This window comes from Alosa alosa, chromosome 3, assembly GCF_017589495.1.
Source record: "Alosa alosa isolate M-15738 ecotype Scorff River chromosome 3, AALO_Geno_1.1, whole genome shotgun sequence".
NCBI lineage: Eukaryota > Metazoa > Chordata > Actinopteri > Clupeiformes > Clupeidae > Alosa > Alosa alosa.
The window spans coordinates 17,028,613-17,047,670 of NC_063191.1; the positions used below are offsets into that span (position 1 = coordinate 17,028,613).

General features: G+C 39.0%; 3 protein-coding genes across 3 annotated transcripts in view; 2 read left to right on the plus strand and 1 right to left on the minus strand.

The window, feature by feature from the left end:
* The first annotated feature begins 758 nt into the window (after positions 1-758).
* Positions 759-9,556, plus strand: LOC125292122 (fibroblast activation protein, alpha). The gene is made up of 26 exons (XM_048239289.1): positions 759-1,101; positions 1,313-1,397; positions 1,806-1,895; positions 2,029-2,123; positions 2,219-2,293; positions 2,390-2,442; positions 2,534-2,603; positions 2,868-2,988; positions 3,108-3,262; positions 3,381-3,478; positions 3,630-3,759; positions 3,910-3,948; positions 4,032-4,130; positions 4,217-4,287; positions 4,390-4,443; positions 5,307-5,440; positions 5,647-5,691; positions 5,835-5,933; positions 6,024-6,093; positions 6,417-6,611; positions 7,778-7,832; positions 7,929-8,028; positions 8,212-8,270; positions 8,426-8,498; positions 8,631-8,704; positions 8,984-9,556. The coding sequence occupies exons 1-26, from the start codon at positions 1,099-1,101 to the stop codon at positions 9,083-9,085; spliced, it is 2,244 nt and encodes a 747-aa protein (XP_048095246.1). The 5' UTR covers positions 759-1,098; the 3' UTR covers positions 9,086-9,556.
* Positions 9,557-10,636: 1,080 nt separating this feature from the next.
* Positions 10,637-12,013, plus strand: gcgb (glucagon b). Its single transcript, XM_048238667.1, has 4 exons — positions 10,637-10,723; positions 10,845-10,950; positions 11,081-11,221; positions 11,736-12,013. The coding sequence occupies exons 2-4, from the start codon at positions 10,856-10,858 to the stop codon at positions 11,854-11,856; spliced, it is 357 nt and encodes a 118-aa protein (XP_048094624.1). The 5' UTR covers positions 10,637-10,723; positions 10,845-10,855; the 3' UTR covers positions 11,857-12,013.
* Positions 12,014-14,014: 2,001 nt separating this feature from the next.
* The window catches only part of slc4a10b (solute carrier family 4 member 10b), a gene marked incomplete in the record, with an annotated part of 46,525 nt that continues 41,481 nt past the window's right edge, over positions 14,015-19,058 (minus strand). Inside the window, 4 exon segments of the mRNA XM_048238665.1 lie at positions 14,015-15,704; positions 17,517-17,552; positions 18,626-18,712; positions 18,829-18,893. Coding sequence (XP_048094622.1) covers positions 17,540-17,552; positions 18,626-18,712; positions 18,829-18,893 — 165 coding nt within the window.

Sequence of the window (19,058 nt, forward strand, 5' to 3'; positions counted from 1 at the left end):
TTTTTGTGTTCATTGCGTGTATTCTTAAAATGTGTGTATATATATATATATATAAAAGCATGGCAGCTTTTCAATTGGTTTTGTTCCCTGCCTAATGATGATGGACACGGCTTAGCACTGCTCTTTAAACCCATGTCATCCTCCATCAAATGCACGAACAGCGTCGATTAAGCTATGCGTCAAGCCTAAAACGATACCTGTTAAGCATAGTCTAATGAACTGGGGGAAATACTTATGCAAATGTTTTCTTTTTCTATTGCACTGACATGTTTACCTTATTGATGGAGAGTAAAAAACGAGGATCCCTAAAGAGATTTTAAGACACCTGTTTCAGAGATCCACGGAGAATACCCATATGTCCCTGAACAAGTTCCATCTTTCCTTCACAACAACTGTCAGCACGTATGCTGCGGTTTGCTTTGACATTCTGACAAGTGGTCCTCTCTTATGTATTCAATGAATCAATCCTATACCACAAGTATGAATATTCAAACTTATTAGCCTAACAGCGTCAATCTTACCGTAATGTAACATTATTATTTAGTGAAATTGGTGTATTATGTAGCCTGGTTAACAACTACAACTACTTTATTGTAGCCTATGACTTGAAGTAGAACCAACTCGATGCTCTTGATAAAGAATGCATGCGTCAAAAATAGACTTAGAACTGCATTTCGCCCATACACTACTTGAATGGGCTATGTAAACCTTTTTAAGACGACAAGGTTCCTTGTCTCTATGCTGAGCTACGACGTGCGGTCAACATTTAAGCCACATCCTAAATCTTTACGAATGGGAAAGTTCGGCGGGCTGCTGAGTTTGAGGAAGCATCTCCTGGGGTAGTTGGAACTCCTAACTTCTATGTTGCAATCTCATTTACATCACATTTACATCAACGGAATACTTACATTGTAAATGAATCAACATTGGACTATGGAGTAACACATGTCTTAAATGCCAGAGAGACTGTTGTTCACGACATGTAATTAATTTGTGAAAGGAAAAGGAATACTTTTACTCCACGTCAGCGAACCTGCGGATTCTTCAGACTGCACCGGTTTGTCAGCCGGTCAATCCACTGGACATACCGGAGCAATCATGGTCAGTAACTACGTTCTCTACCAAATACGCCTCTCAGAGCAATGAACTTTCGAAACTGTCACTTAATCTTCTTTCTCCTATTTATTTAATTCTGGAAAGTTTACTCACCGACCGCTCATATGCTTGTGTGCGTTATTTCAAAGGAAATAGCTACCCCGTTGAAATATGTATCCTCTGAAGTTTTCATGTGTATTTCTGTCACTTCACACAGGGCTGTAGTAAGGCGCTTGTGGGGTTTGTAGGAGTGGTTGCTCTCATCATGCTAATATCTATCCCAACGGCAATACATTTAAATAGTAAGTAATTATTTTTTAACCGTGGTCGTGATCCATGCTGGTATTGTTTCCCTTCATTATTGTATTTATATGGATTGCAGGCTATAGCCTGAATTAGTTTCTTTATGCTTGTATGAAATACTGAAAATAGATTTTAAAAAATGTTCATGTTTGAAACTAATTGCAGATTAGCATATATCTGTTTCTAGTTTGCTTTTTATTTAGCGTGGGGTAGATGTAAACATACCCTTCTTGTCAAAAATACCTTACTGTCAAAAATACACTGTGTGGCGCCATCAGGCGATGACATTTGAGACTGTAGCGATATTGCATGTCAGGTAACTCAGACTATCCTAAACTGAGATCTGTTAATAATGGTGTATAGGCTAGTCCATGTGAATGAACTTTAAATGTTCTATTGTGTTTCAGGGCAAGGCAAAGCTAAGAGAACGTTTACATTTGCTGACTACTTTAATGACACCATTAGGTACAAGAAATATGGTGTTTACTGGGTATCCGGTAAGTTTTTTTTTTTTTTTTTTTTTTGGGCATTTCATGTGTAGGACACAGGCAAAGTGGAAAAACACCTTATATTTCACTGTAAACCAAATTCAGCTACCAGATAACATCCTTATGTTGCACTGTCATTCAGATAACGAATACCTCCATAAATCTAAGGAAGGCAATATTTACATCCATAATGTTGAAACTAAAGAAGTCTCTCCATTTCTGAGCAACACAACATTTGTAAGTACTTTTTTCCATCTGGCAGTCTGTACTTTATTTTTCAGTGTGTTATCCTGTGATGTTTAATGTTTGCAATGTGTATGCATTTATTACAGAGTCAAGTAGATTCCACAGATTATATTGTATCTGCAGATCGAAAATACATTTGCTTTGAGAGCAATTATTCAAAGGTAGTATTATTTAGAATTATTCACAACTTATTTCACGTCCAGTTACTTGGTGTAAAGTAGATGTATTGCTCATTTTACAATGATTTATTCCAATAGCATTGGAGACACTCCTTCTCAGCTTCTTTCTCTCTGTTTAATTTGGAAAACTCGTAAGTACTTATTTGCAATCATATTACTCACATAGGTTGTAACTTATCTAAGCAGTTTTTTTTTCACAAGCTGTAAAACTTATTCCAACAGGAGTTTCATCACATCTGACATCCCCCAAGCTGTACAACTGCTAACTATGGCGCCATCAGGAAGCATGCTGGTGAGTATTTCTCTCTCTCTTATCTCTCTCTCTCGCTCTCTCTCTCTCTCTGTGTTTGTGTCTGTGTGTGTGTGTGTGTGTGTGTGTGTGTGTGTGTGTGTGTGTGTGTGTGTGTGTGTGTGTGTGTGTGTGTGTGTGTGAGAGAGAGAGAGAGACAGAACAATTGCTTTTTGGTCACTCTATACCAATAAATCTGTACTCATGACAATATGTTTCTCACACAAGTATTTTTTTATTAATACAGTTTAACTGTTTTCTCCACAGGCCTACACATGGAGATACAATATTTATCTGAAACAGTCTGCCACTGCTCCATCCATACAAGTGACTACCAATGGAGAAGAGAATCAGATCTTGAATGGCATCCCAGATTGGGTATATGAAGGTGCGGAATACAAGGTTTTTACCTCAAGTCTCACAGAAAAAAAGAAATGAATGCACTGTAGCAGGTTAAGCAATGTGCCCTGGAGTGTACAAAAGTATGATTGTGTCTGTGTTTTACAGAGGAAGTCTTTGCATCCAATGAGGCAATGTGGTGGTCTACTACAGGGAAATTTCTTGCTTACCTTGAACTTAACGACACAAATGTTCACACTATTGATTATTCATGGTTTGGGAAGGAACAGTATCCAGAAACTGTTGCAGTCCCATACCCAAAGGTTTGCTGAACTGTCTTAATGTACACTACACCCACAGTCAAAAATCTGTTTGTCTACTCTACTGTATATCTGAATATGACCTCAGTCTACCACGGCTGATTTTGTATGTATTTTGTAGGCTGGCTCAACCATCCCCAAGGTGAAGCTATATGTTATTGATACTGCAAATCCAACAAAGCGCTCACAGGTTGTTGTGCCAAGTCCATTCGGCTCAAGGTACTGTCATACTTTTCAGTCACAATAATTGGAGAAACAAAAGTTATTTTACGTACCTATTTCATTTGATAGTGTGTGTGTGTGTGTGTGTGTGTGTGTGTGTGTGTGTGTGTGTGTGTGTGTGTGTGTGTGTGTGTCGTTTCTGATGCAGTGATCACTACCTGAGCTCAGTCACTTGGGTGACAGATGAACGCGTTGCTGTTCAGTGGCTCAAGCGCAAGCAGAACCACGTTCTCTTACAGATCTATGACTTCGACGGAACTAACTGGTTTGAAAGCACGGTACGTCTCACTAGCCACATTCCTCTGGGGCACTGCTGTGTCCTTGAGGGACTCCTGCCAAGGCTGGAGATCGTCACCTCACAACCTTTAAAGTAATGTAACCATCAACAACTCATTTGAACTATTCTCTTCTCTCCTCTCTACTCTTAGAAATTTGAACAAATGAGCAAAACAGGCTGGGTGGGCCAAGTAAGTTTTTCTCGTTTTTTTTTCGTAGATGGTATACAATTGATTCATCATGTCTGAAATATTGTTTCTGGTTTATCTTTCAGTTCAACCCCTCTCCTGCATTTTTTGCAGAGGACAACATGAGTTTTTATAAAGTCATGAGTGACTCAAAAGGCTACAAACACATCCACTATGTCAAAGGTGTAAGTTCCCCCTTTTTTGAATGTACACATGAGTCTATTCAGCTTTATCTGCGCTGTGCTTTCACACCGATCTCATTCTATTTTAGGGGATACCTAAGCCTATTACTTCAGGGAAATGGGAAGTCATCTACATTTCCAAACTGGCCAAAGATGCTGTGTGAGTTACGATGTCATGGAAAATTAAGTGTAAGGGTGACAAAGTTTTTTTTATTGTGAAAATGACTCAGTAAATAAATACACATTTGCTCTCCTCTGGCAGATACTACATAAGCAATGAACACATGGGAAGACCGGGTCAGAGAAATCTTTACAAGTAAGCCGTGATCCACTGATCAAGACTTTAATTGAATTTTGATTTTATTTTTGAACCCAGTCTCTCTCCTTGTCTCAAACACAGACAACACTCACTCTTGAACACAAACCCAGAGAGAGGGCATCTGCATTTGTGACTTTATAAGTACACACTAACCATCTGACTTTATGAGTACTAACTAATCATCTGACTTTATAAGTACACACTAACCATCTGACTTTATAAGTACACACTAACCATCTGACTTTATGAGTACTAACTAATCATCTGACTTTATAAGTACACACTAACCATCTGACTTTATGAGTACACACTAACCATCTGACTTTATGAGTACTAACTAATCATCTGACTTTATAAGTACACACTAACCATCTGACTTTATAAGTACACACTAACCATCTGACTTTATGAGTACTAACTAATCATCTGACTTTATAAGTACACACTAACCATCGGACTTTATAAGTACACACTAACCATCTGACTTTATGAGTACTAACTAATCATCTGACTTTATAAGTACACACTAACCATCTGACTTTATGAGTACACACTAACCATCTGACTTTATGAGTACTAACTAATCATCTGACTTTATAAGTACACACTAACCATCGGACTTTATAAGTACACACTAACCATCTGACTTTATGAGTACTAACTAATCATCTGACTTTATAAGTACACACTAACCATCGGACTTTATAAGTACACACTAATCATCTGACTTTATAAGTACACACTAACCATCTGACTTTATGAGTACACACTAACCATCTGACTTTATGAGTACACACTAACCATCTGACTTTATGAGTACACACTAACCATCTGACTTTCACACCTTGTCTGTTCTGTAGGATCAGCATTGGCAGTGGGGGTGTCCATTCTGCTCCACGGTGTTTGAGCTGCTCGCTGCACCCAGAGAGGTGTCAGTACAACTTAGGGCACATATTCAGTCGCAACAGCTCCTACGTCCGCATGGACTGCTACGGTGAGGAGCCAGCGACAACTCATGCAAAAGGGCTTGGCAAAAAATACCCCCCACATGTCAGAGTCAATGAGAGCATGTCGCAGTGCTGCAACCTTGACCTTACGTTTAAATTCTAACCTGATTGAAAGGTCTCGTGCTCTGACAACAGCTCTCCTGCTATACTGCTTTGTAAGTCTGTTTGCTTTCTTTTCCTATTGTTTCCATAGGGCCTGGAGTGCCTCTGTTTGCTCTCCTTGATAACGAAGGCTCTGGTATGTATACAACTGTGTGATATATGCTCAGTAAAGTTCAGTTTGGGCTCGAGCATGTATAGAATATTTTCTGCATACCCCGATTCATCCAATTGCTGTAGCAGGCATTGCTTTTTTACTATGTCAGACTATTCATTTGGCAGAAATGGAGGTCCTGGAGGACAACAGTAAGCTACAAAGTATCCTGGAAGAATTCCACTTGCCCACTGTTAAACGTGGCACACTAAGGCTGGCAGGATTTGGTAAGAACTCCAAATTGAAAGTAATTTAGTGTTTCTTTGAATGTAAAGAAATGAAAAGCCACATAATTTATCACTTATTTTTTTCCACAGACCTCTGGTATCAGATGATGCTACCGCCAAATTTCGACGCGTCCAAGAAATATCCCCTGTTGATTTATGTGTGAGTTTGCTAATGCCTCTTTTCCTTCAGCTCTTCCATCTCTCTACACAGCCTGTGGTGAACAGCATCCGTCACCAGAGATGTAAAAGTCCGGCTTCAGAAAGTCCTGAAACATATTTGTTCCAACCATTCACTAAATCAGCTGATTCTAATTAGTACAACTTTTAAAGCAGGTAGATCAGCTAGGTAGTGAAATCACCTGTTTTAAGTGCACAAGTAGAACCAATACATGGCAGGACTTTTACTTTCTGAAGCCGGAAGTTTATTTTTACTCCCCTGTCCATCACTGCTGTCTGTAGCCGCTAATGTAATGGCTTTTACAGATACGGAGGCCCCTGTAGCCAGACGGCAGACTACTCCTTCAGGTTGGGCTGGTCCACATACCTGGCGAGTGCAGAGGGGATCATCGTGGCCAGCTTCGATGGGAGGGGAAGTGGTTACCAGGGAGACGAAATAATGCACTCCATCTACCAGCGCTTGGGAACGTATGAGGTGGAAGATCAGATCTGGGCTGTGAGGTAAACTGCTTAGCCGTGAAGGAAAACAGCCCACTCGGTGCTCACACCAGTCTAGCATGAAATCTGTTTGCCGGTCCATCAGCGCATGGCCAGGAAGTGATAAAGAGGAGAGAGGTAGACAGCTCCTGCGTCAGGGAGGCTATGGGTTTAAATGGGGCCAGAAAGTGTGCAGGTATGTTATTCATAATGCCTGGAATAGCATTCAGTCAAATACGAAGGAAAAACTAGCAATGGATTACTCATTACATCCTGTGATATGCTAAAAATGTGTACACAGACAGGCTCTCTCTCTCTCTCTCTCTCTCTCTCACACACAGACACTAACACACACACACACACACACACACACACACACACACACACACACACACACACACACACACACACACACACACACACACACACGGCCGCCGTCAACAGTATTGCCAGTATTGCCACAGCAGTACTAATGGGCAGCTGATTATAAAGAGGGTGTATTAAAAAAAAAACAGGATAGTATGAAGAAGTATAAGAAGTACTTGAACATGTACAGTATTTGTATAGCACATTTATACACAGTTTACGCTGACCAAAGTGCTGAGGTATGAACTTGCACAACACTGCCTACAGAGCATACCTTAAATTGTCAGTGGTCAAATGTGCCCTCCTGACACATTTGTCTGAAGTCTACTTTTTTGTCTGGCTGTGAAATTACAGATTTTCTATTATACTCAAGTCTGTACACTTTTTATTGTCACTTACTGTCAATTTTCTTGTACATTTAATGGCATTCATCTGACTTTTTATTCTGTTAACAATAGGCTACATTGTTTTACACCTGTTAAAGCATACTCATGTGATGGGAACATATGCACCCAATTGTAAAAGCAGCTAAAATGTTTCTTCACCTGGCTAAACACCAATGATTTACCTTATGACTGAGTAGTGTACCTTAAGATTGTAGTCTTACAATGTAATCAAGGCAATCACAAAGAAAATAGGTAGGCTTCCGCATGACCTATCCTGAATGAATTTTCTCCGATATAATAATAATAAATACAACACATTGGGCTTGGAAAGAAATTTGCCAATACTACTTTCATACAAGTGATGGCACCCCTGACACACATACATGTATATGCAAATGCTTACTTGAGTGTGTAATATTTCATTCTGTTTATTGATAGACAATTCATTGATATGGGCTTCATTGACAAAAAGAGGATAGCCATTTGGGGCTGGGTAAGTTTGTTTGGACTTTTTTGATTAAAGCTTTACAAATAAAATAAATCAGAAGATTGATGTGACTGAATGAACGGCATTAATGTGTTGATGCAGTCTTACGGTGGCTACGTGACATCGATGGCACTGGGCTCTGGCAGTGGGCTGTTTAAGTGTGGCATGGCGGTAGCTCCAGTCGCCAAATGGGAATACTACGGTAAAGTATGGCTTCATACTGTGTAGCCTACTAAAAATCACTGACAATTGAATAAGACACAATATTTACACACAACTGTTGTAATATTTAGATTGCAATACCCCCCCCCACACACACACACACACACACATCAGAGATACACCACTGATATTTCATCTCCTTGTTTGCCATGACTGCATACAGATGCTGTGTACACTGAGCGCTACATGAGTCGGCCTGAGGAGAATGTGGACGGCTACAAGGTGAGAGGAGACTGATCACTCGTCAGTAGACCTTTTAGATACAGACAGGAGGAGATGAATGGGATAGCTTACAACACATGGCTTTGTTGTGCACTGCTCCATAACCACAGAGTGACTGGTCATGGGATGCTGATCACGTTTGTCCATTTTAATAGAATTCAACGGTCACTTCCAGAGCAAAGAATTTTGGGTCTGTGGAGTACCTGTTAATTCACGGAACCGCAGATGGTTTGTATAGACATCATGTCTGATTTAGTAAATGCACCTCATAATTACAGTATACGTATACTAGCAAATATTAGATTTCCTTATCATCTCTTTATATTTTGTAAGTCTCTCCCAATGTCTCTTGTGTTTCAGATAATGTTCATTTTCAGCAATCAGCACAGATATCCAAGGCCCTAGTGGATCAAAAGATTGACTTTGACACAATGGTGAATTCTCACTTTTGAGAACTGTGGGACCATACTGTATATCATTTCCATGTATTAGTTAAACTGGTTTGGGTTTAGTTAATTGCAGTGTCAGTTTATCACTTTAAGTTTAAATATATATAGTAATTAGCACAATATAACACATTTAGAAAATGTACAATTCAGTGGAATTGGCTGTATTATAGCTATAAATTACATTAACTGACATCATTTGCACTGTTTCATATGCTCACCTATTAAAGTAAGCTGACCCCATCTTGTGTTTTTACCCTGTTTTAGTGGTACACAGATAAGGATCACGGCTTGGGTGGCAGTGCCACCTACCACGTCTACAACCACATGAGTCACTTCCTCCAGAAGTGCTTTGCCCAGACCAAATAGAGGGCTAATCTGTACATTTCACTAGATCAAAATAAAATCCTTTATATCTTTGTGTGGTATGATTCGTTGCTAAGGTACTTGAATATTTGAATGCATTGCAGTCATATTACTCTGGACTTAGGATTCCAGTTTGGTTGAAGTCTATGCTTTTTTTTACATGTATGAAGTGTTCACTGTCCAGTTTGTGAAATATTTTTGGCTTATGAAATTTTGTATGGAAATATTGTGATTTTTAGTCTGATAATGTGAACCCATTTGATGAACTCAAAATGTACTCATATTTATGCATGATCGCAGCTTACAATTTTGATGTGCACGTGATGGAATTGCACTGAATCTAATGTGTGTCGTTAAAAGCTGAATGGTAGCTGGACGTTGTGTCTGTCATTTGCAAGGGAAAACAAAGTGCATAAACTGAGACCTCAAGTGACTGTTTCTTTGTATCCAAAAAATAAACATTTATAAATGGTTTAGATGTTTCCCTGTGTGTGTGTAAATAAGTGCTACAAGTATTACTGACTGTCTGAAAATGAGGCATACTGATATACAGTAGGTGGAAGTAGCCTGGGTTTTCATCAGATAATATTAAAAGTCTCACCTCACTGTTGGCATTGCCAAATAAATCCTACTGCACTCATAGGATTGCCGGTGTGGCAATATAAACATTTAGAGCACATCTAATGCACAGTTACAGTAAAGTATGCCTTGGTCACATAATGCTTGAAAATACTAATAATAATATTGTGGTGCCAACGGATGATATAGTCCAGAAATGTTAGAATTTGAATATATGTGTTTACTGTGTTTACAGTTTTCTCTTTAGAAATTGATGTTTCCAAATATAATAAATTAAGATTTTTGAGAAAGACATGAGTCATGTACTGAAGGTTTGTCCCCACCCCAAACCACATTTCTGTCAAAAGTCCATAAAGAACAATAAAGACATTATCTCATTAATATCTAATTATCTAATTATCATTCATTATCAAATATACATTCAAAGCAGTCATTAAATAAGAACACACAACGTATCCTACGGTATATAATTCAAGAGTGACACAATCAGTATTAATCAGTAAAGAAAATCAGTACATTTTGAGAATAGAAATCAACATAAAAAACCATATCAATTTCATTCATTCTACTCAGTTATTGTAACACTCGTGGTCAGCACAGCTACTGTAAGTGTCCAATATGTTCCTTGAAATTGTCATGCAAAAGTCTACATATATTTTTGGCGTCTATTTGACATGATGGCATCATGCTCGATCTGAGTGCCTAAAGTGGTAGCTGTTATGTCACCAGGCCAGTCTGATTTCTCTTACTTAAACAGAAAAGCAGCCGCAAAAACACGTCCCATGCGATGACACGGGCAGCTGACTAATGGGTTGAGAGTAATGCAGTTGTGTGTTTTACGTGCCACCTGAGCAGGCGCTCTCTGGGCGTCTCTATATAAGACGGCGCACAGCAAGGAGGGACCATGATGCAGCTCCAGGGAGCCCACGAAGATAACGCAGCTGACAGAAGAAGTGCGCAGAGAGAGAGAGAGAGAGAGAGAGAGAGAGAGAGAGAAAGTGGACAGACGGGACACTCTCCACCAGCCCAACAGCAATCGACAACCAGCAGCCGACAATCCAGGTGAGACCACCTCAGCGCTTGTATCTCACTCCATGCCAAGGTGTTGCAGCAACCCTTATGACTTTCTGACTGGTTTTGGCCATCACTTAATGACCCATATTGCATCTTATTGCATCTTCAGAAAGACGCACCATGACAGGTATCCACTCTTTGGTTGGACTTCTGCTCTTGATCCTTGTGCAGAGCAGCTGGCAAATCCCCGAGCAAGACACAGAGGACAACTCCAGGTACTAGACCCTCTCCTGTGGTCAATTCTACTGATACGTTACACACTAGTGTTCTACTTCTGTTATCTATAGATCTTGTAGAATTAAACAATGCAAGACTGAATGATGACAAATGTGTCGACAATTTCAGCCTCTTGACAGAAGACACGCTTTACAACGAGCCAATGAAGAGACATTCAGAAGGCACCTTCTCCAATGACTACAGTAAATATCTGGAGTCACGGCGAGCACAGGACTTTGTTCAGTGGCTAATGAACTCTAAGAGGAGTGGGTAAGTTGCTCATATCAAGCTCAGTTACTTTTTGTAAGAGGGTGAGGTTCACTTTGATATTCTAATATCATGACGGTAGAAAATGTGTGTATCCAAAAGGTTTAATTAATTCAAGACTTTATAAATTGCTTCACTTGAACTGCTTGGATACTCCAAAGACTCAGTGATAATGTGAAAGGTTTGAAAATAACACCTCTGATCTTCAGTAATTTGAAATTAGGGACACATTCCTGTTACACCAAATATTTGTCAACAAACAGTACTAGATAGATAGATAGATAGATAGATAGATAGATAGATAGATAGATAGTCTTTATTGTTCCATAGGGATAATCATTTCCACATATCTTCCATCATCAAAACCGCATATAACATGTAACACATATCTTATCCACACAGCATATAAAAACATGTAACACATATTATCCCATCCACCTACTATCAACATCTGAATCCTTTCTGAAGTGTACCCTGTCGCCTGTCACTCAAAATCTCTTTCCATCACTTGTTCCAGTGGCCCGTCAAGACGCCACGCTGAAGGCACCTACACCAGCGACGTCAGCTCCTACCTTCAGGACCAGGCAGCGAAGGAGTTTGTGTCCTGGCTCAAGACGGGGAGGGGCAGGAGAGAGTAGCTGCACTCCACTCCGCTCCGCTCCGAGAGAGAAGCTCCCATCATCAGCAGTCCCAGCAGAGAGCACAGACCCCCTCCATAGGCCACCTGATCCGGACCCAATTTTATAAGACCAGTATTGTCACTGATCACTCCAATAAATTTGCTGATTGGAAAGCTCTGACCATCCTTCTGACTTGTGTGAATTCTGTCAGCCATTACACTACAATTGATTTGCCCAGTAGAGTGTTACACTGCTTTGGGTTTATTAGCACCTGATGCAACAAATCTAGTCTAGGGGCCAGTTTCCAGTGCACGGATTGAACCTAGTCCTAAACTAAAAGCTTTTTTTCTAATGGAAATTTCCATTGAAGTTCTCTTTTAGTCCAGGACTAGGTTTAATCCATGTGCTCTTTGTACATGGTACAAATGCAGTAATAGCCCAGTAATAGTGTATTTATTTTAACTGCATAGAGGGTCAAATGATGTTAATAATATGGGAGCATTTTTAACTACTGTAAGTTAGCAAGTTAGTGGTTAGTCATGTTCATTTTCCTGAAATTACAGATTTGATTATTCAGTTCATTATACAACATCCACTAAAACAAGACACTGGTGGCACATACAGTAATACAATTTGAGCACATGAGTCATCTAGTACAGTGGTTTTCAAAGTGGGGGCCGGGGCCAGGGTTGCCTCAGCAATTTGGAAGGAAAAATAAAAGCAATAAATAAATACATTTGAAAAATGTTAAATATACTTATTACTATGAGGGTTGTTATACAATGCCATAATAATAATGTGTTGCATATCTGAACATTATATTTTCCATGATAATGACTGGGAATAATAGTAGAGTGATAGCTCTCATATAGCAGAAAGCCCAAATGCAATTTTTACACATTGTATGCTCCATCGCTTGCTTGTGGCTATAAATAATTATTAGGATTAGCTTAATGTATTTTTACATTTGCCGTAGTATTGTCGATGGGTTTAATAACACACCAAGGGGGTCCTTGAACAGAACCTAGTGGTATTTGTCATGGAAAGGTTTGGGAACCCCTGATTTAGTAGATACATTTGTAACAGGACAACACTGTTCAAAAGAGCTTGAAACAAAAGCCACTTAGTTGGGCCAATGCCCACATCATCAAGGAGTAGAGAACACTTTTTAAGCCCTCTTCAGTAAGAACAGGTCTGTGCTGTCGCTTTAGTTTCACTCTCCCTGATGGCTTTGGTGCACTGCAGAGCAAACGGATGCTGAACAACATTACCGGAGAAAACCTGTCACGCAACATGTGACCGAGTATGGATGAATGATCAGGTGATGGGAAGTGGTACCACAAACACAGAAGTATGGATGTGAGTGCGCGCACACGCACACACACACACACACACACACACACACACACACACACACACACACACACAATGGATACTAGCCAGTGGGCCAGCATGCTTTGGGAGTGAGGATTCTCTGAGCTGTCAGTTGATGTGTTTACCCATCTGGCGATACAAATTCTTCTTATTCACATATCACTGTCACTTCCAGAACCATCTCTGTTTATGTTATTGATGTTCATCATTCAAATCACGTAGGGTCTGCCTTGATACATTTTCCATTGTGCAATCCAATCACTCCAGGAGGAGTCAACATTCAGTTGGAAGTAATACTAGCACTACCACTTCACACAATATTAATTGACAGTAGATCTCTGTTATGCCGTGGACCATACCAGCTGGAAAGTCACCCATGACCAAAAGGGTTGAAAATTACTCACCACTGGCAACTGTCCATCCTAAAGCTTTGTTAAATAAATGACAGCCTTGTGAAGTGAAGAGTGGTGGTAGTGTAGTGCTTAAGAAGCTGGGCTAGCATGCAGTAGCTTGAATGTTGTCGGTTCAATTCCCAGCTTACACTGTTGTGCCCTTGAACAAGGCACTTAACTTAACCCTTAACTTAAAGTTGCTCCAGGGACAATGTGATCCCTTGTAATATAGAGCTGACATATGTAAGTCACTTTGGTCAATAAGTGTCTGCTAAATGTAAAGTGTGACATTTGTGCAAACTCTTACTGTTAGAAGAAGGGATTCTTTTATTTTTAGGGCAGCATCATGAGTGAGATGTTGCAGGATCACTGTACACACATGCGTCGAGTGAAGACTCTCACAAAGGAAATAAATTACATCAGTTTATTTCATACCACATTTTACACATTTAATAAATACTGTAACATTAAGACTAAATCAATAATAACTTTACATTTCATTTAATAGATTCTAGTTCATTAAATCCCCCACCAAAAAAAAAGATAAAACAAATGACTTTAAACGCAGATATTGGCAGACACAAATCAAAATGATTACACAAGTGACTGAAGATAAATGTATCATTGATTGGTATCATCAATACCAGCTTTTCATGGAATACCTTCCTGGATCTCATCAAATCATGAATCACCAGGCCCAATTTTATGAGATGAGTAAGAAAGAATCAGTCTATAAAACACATACAACACAAGCTTACAATGTTCATAATATGTGGTATGTGAGTGTTACTATTAAAACATAAATAAAATCATGTTACAGGTTTATATTTATTGTGCAAAGTAATCTGTCTCATCCAAAAATAATCTAGAAATAATTTGATCTGCCCTTCTAAAGTACTATTGCATTTGTTTCTAAATTTGGCTATACTTTAATTTGCCGCTCACTAGACATTTCAAGTACAACCTTGGCCTTTATTGATTAATCATTCATTTATTAGATGCAACTTTCTGCAACACAACCTTGGCAATAGGCAGAGAGTACAATCATCTCTGAGAAGCTTTGTTTCTCACTACGCAAAACTCTACATGATATGTAAGCGTGTTCTGTGTGTTGATGATAGTGGTGCACTGATAAATACTTATGTAGAGATAGGATTTTTATTTTTCACCATGAAAGCAGTCTAGACTTTGGCATGAGGTCAACGAATGTGCGTGCCGTGATAAGTGATGAATCTCTTTGATAGATCTTCAGTAAGATATATACAATCAAGACAGGAATAAGCAGCCACTTCAATGTGCATGAGATGAATTGGCATGTAGTGCAGATGATATCTATCCATTTTTCAATAAAATATTTATCTCATTACAAAGAAACAAGAGTTTAGCATCTCTTCTCTAAATACTGAGAAAATATTATAATTAATACTTTAAAATATATATTAATTTTTCTTTTCTCTATGAACAGCGAGTATGTTTGACAATGTAAATAGCTCCATGCATATGGCCTTAGTTTTGGCAGTAGTTGTGTATATGATACGTTTTGAACACTAATTGCTTTTCCTGCTTAAATCTACAGCATCTATTGTTCAACATTGATTAACACTTTGAAGAATACAGAGAGATTTATGTGTTTTCCAAAAATACAAAACATACAAAATACATAAGGTTGTCAATGAAAACAAAGGTTGCTTTTAAAATAGTCTCTTCTTGTGATTCAGACTTTCTCATTCAATTCCAGGTTCACAGACAAAGCAGACCCCACCAACACATCTCCTTGGCTGCTGGTACTCAATTACATGTATAAACACTAGTAAATAAATCATAATGACGGTGTCTCTGTTGTTTTCAATTTGTCAAACAAATTATTTTCAGACATAACAGCTAAAATCTGTGCGACCCCTGTTGCACTGTACAGAAAATGGATCTACGGGACGGACACGAAGAGGAGTGGTAAAAGAGTGGCACCACATACTGGTGTGTGTGTGTGTGTGTGTGTGTGTGAGAGAGAGAGACACAGTGAAGGAGGGAAATGTCAGAGATTCGTCTCTTTGTCGTCGCAGCCCTTCTCCACGTCACGTTGCTTCTCTCCTTTTCTCACTGCTGTTGGATACGTTAGGAAGGGGAGAAGAGAGGCACATGGTGTTAGTTAACCCACACACTAAATTAGATAACCCACACACTAAATTAGTTAACCCACACACTAAATTAGCACTAAATTAGTTAACCCACCCACTAAATTAGTTAACCCACACACTAAATTTGCACTAAATTAGTTAACCCACACACTAAATTAGTTAACCCACCCACTAAATTAGTTAACCCACACACTAAATTAGCACTAAATTAGTTAACCCACACACTAAATTAGCACTAAATTAGTTAACCCACACACTAAATTAGTTAACCCACACACTAAATTAGCACTAAATTAGTTAACCCACCCACTAAATTAGTTAACCCACACACTAAATTAGCACTAAATTAGTTAACCGACACACTAAATTAGTTAACCCACACACTAAATTAGCACTAAATTAGTTAACCCACACACTAAATTAGCACTAAATTAGTTGACCCACACACTAAATTAGTTAACCCACACACTAAATTAGTTAACCCACACAATAAATTAGCACTAAATTAGTTAACCCACACACTAAATTAGCACTAAATTAGTTAACCCACCCACTAAATTAGTTAACCCACACACTAAATTTGCACTAAATTAGTTAACCCACACACTAAATTAGCACTAAATTAGTTAACCCACACACTAAATTAGTTAACCCACACACTAAATTAGCACTAAATTAGTTAACCCACCCACTAAATTAGTTAACCCACACACTAAATTAGCACTAAATTAGTTAACCCACCCACTAAATTAGCACTAAATTAGTTAACCGACACAGTAAATTAGTTAACCCACACACTAAATTAGCACTAAATTAGTTAACCCACACACTAAATTAGCACTAAATTAGTTAACCCACACACTAAATTAGTTAACCCACACACTAAATTAGCACTAAATTAGTTAACCCACCCACTAAATTAATTAACCCACACACTAAATTAGTTAACCCCCCCCCCACACACACACACACACACACAGACCAGGCTTGTGCAACATTTCAGAATTGAATTGAAACTGGCTCTTTAATTCCAATTCAATTCTTGAATTTCACTTGCATTTCAATTGAGGTAGCAAACAGGAAGCAGAATTGCAATTCGAATTGTGCACAACCCTGACACAGACACACACACACACTAAATTAGTTTACCCACCCACTAAATTGCACAGATGCTTTCATCCAAAGGTGAAAATGAGGAATAACATTTAACCTGGACAGCTAACAGGTTAATTGTAAGGTAAGTTATAGTCACACAACTAATAGGCAGGATAGACAAGGGAAGCACAAGACCACTGTGACAGTCAATGGAAAGTGAACTTTGAATTTAAACACGTCTATCACAGACTCACAGGGCTGTCATTCACATCCATTGCTGAGGACTGTAGAATGCTGCATGCTTACAGGACACAAAGCAAAGTAGCATCTGCATGCTGTGATGGCTCTGAGGATGATGGGTAGGTTCTGACTAACCACAAAGCACTCCACCACTAAGTGCTCCAGAATATCAAACACAGAATATCCAGGAACATTGTGGGTGGTAGCCGGCAGGTTTACATTGTGGGCCTACCCAATACCACAGCAAACAATGCAACGCTGTTTATCTTGGCAACCAGGCGTGAATGGAGGGCATAAACACTTCATCAGCAGTCCACTCCCATTCAACGTTTTATGATTGTCAACTCAGTTTTGTTTCAGAGGTGCAAAGATAAACAGTCCACAGGGGGAGCAGGAAAGGTGGAATAACCATGAACAAACAGCAGAGGTCACCAGAGCTTACCTTTGGGGATCAGCTTCTAAAGGTTAGGAATGGGAGCTTATGACAGAGATGGGACAGAGAGATTGGGTCAAATTAAAATGCGAGAGAGCAACCACCTCTGTGTGTGCTTCACCTCTGCAATCTAAGGGCTGAGCTACACCAGGCGCGTAACTGAAGCGTTCCGTTCGCGTTGCGTCTGCTGCAACAATTAGCTTCTATTATAATCAATGGAAGTAGCTACACCAGACGTGACAGTGGGGCGTACGTTCGAAAAAAATAGACCATTCATCTAAAATGGATTTTACGCGTCGCGAACGGAACGCTTCAGTTATGCGCCTGGTGTAGCTCATACCTAACAGCTGTCAATTTGTAAGGATGCTAAAAGCCTGTTTACTGGTTTCAAAATGCTAAACATCACAAAACTTTGCATGATGTAGAATCGAAACCTAGAATCAAAACGAGGATATAAAGTTACCCTTTCCGTCCTGTAATTGTGCACTGCAGCTTTAAGAGAGTCTAAGCATGGTTCTACATATATTTGTGTGGAAACACAGGAGTACCATAATACTCCCTTTCATGGCAGCTACATACTGCCATATTGTGTCTAGGTCACACAGTTAACATGAGGTCAACAAACATGCTACTCTAGCTGAAAAAGCTGAATTCTTCAACAAGGATGCTGTGACGAAACACTGATGTCATGTTGAATGGAGTACACTAGTCTACAATAGAGACATTATCCTTGTGTACACAGTAGAGGTGTACAGCTCAGTTCAATTATGCTCAACTATGGCAATCACATACATGACTTATAGAAAGTGTACAGTTGATTTATGCCAAGTCTTTGGCATATCTTTGCAAACTCTTATAGGGCCATGACTAACCACACAATAAACTTATCACCCAATAAACTTACTTATCAGCAAGCGAGTACATTTATATTATACTTCTTGAATTCTTGAGTTTTAATGAATTTCCTTAAAATAGTAATTATGAAAAAAGTTCTTAAGCTTGCATGTGTGAAATATTATTATGAAAAAATGTCATCTCGTTAAAAAAATCCATTAATTTAATGTACTTTTTAAGCATGCTTAGCATGTCCACAAGCTTGATAAACACATTCCCATTACCTTTTATTCTTAGAGTCTGAGTTCCACGTATTCCCAAAGGAGGATTTCGACATTGCATCTGAAATGTTTACTGTGGAAGGATCATCTCTAAAAGACACAAGAGAAATTGCTTTTTTGAACTGCTTAGTAATGGTGAAACTAAACAAACTTGAATGACAGTTGTTCTGATGTAGACGTTACTGAAAAACATTGTTGGATCATACTTGTAATGTCCCTCCAATGGCACTTGCACAACTCCTTCTTCCTCTCCCAGAATGCTCTGCTCCTCCTGGATAGATATGAAAAGAAAGTCATATCAGAGTCAATATATTCTGAAACTACCATGGAACGTGAAGCTCTCACACCATTTTAAGCAGATTGAGGGGGTGCAGTACATCATTTCACATGTGTCAATAACGCGTCTGATAAGAAGATAGATATGTAGTGAATCATG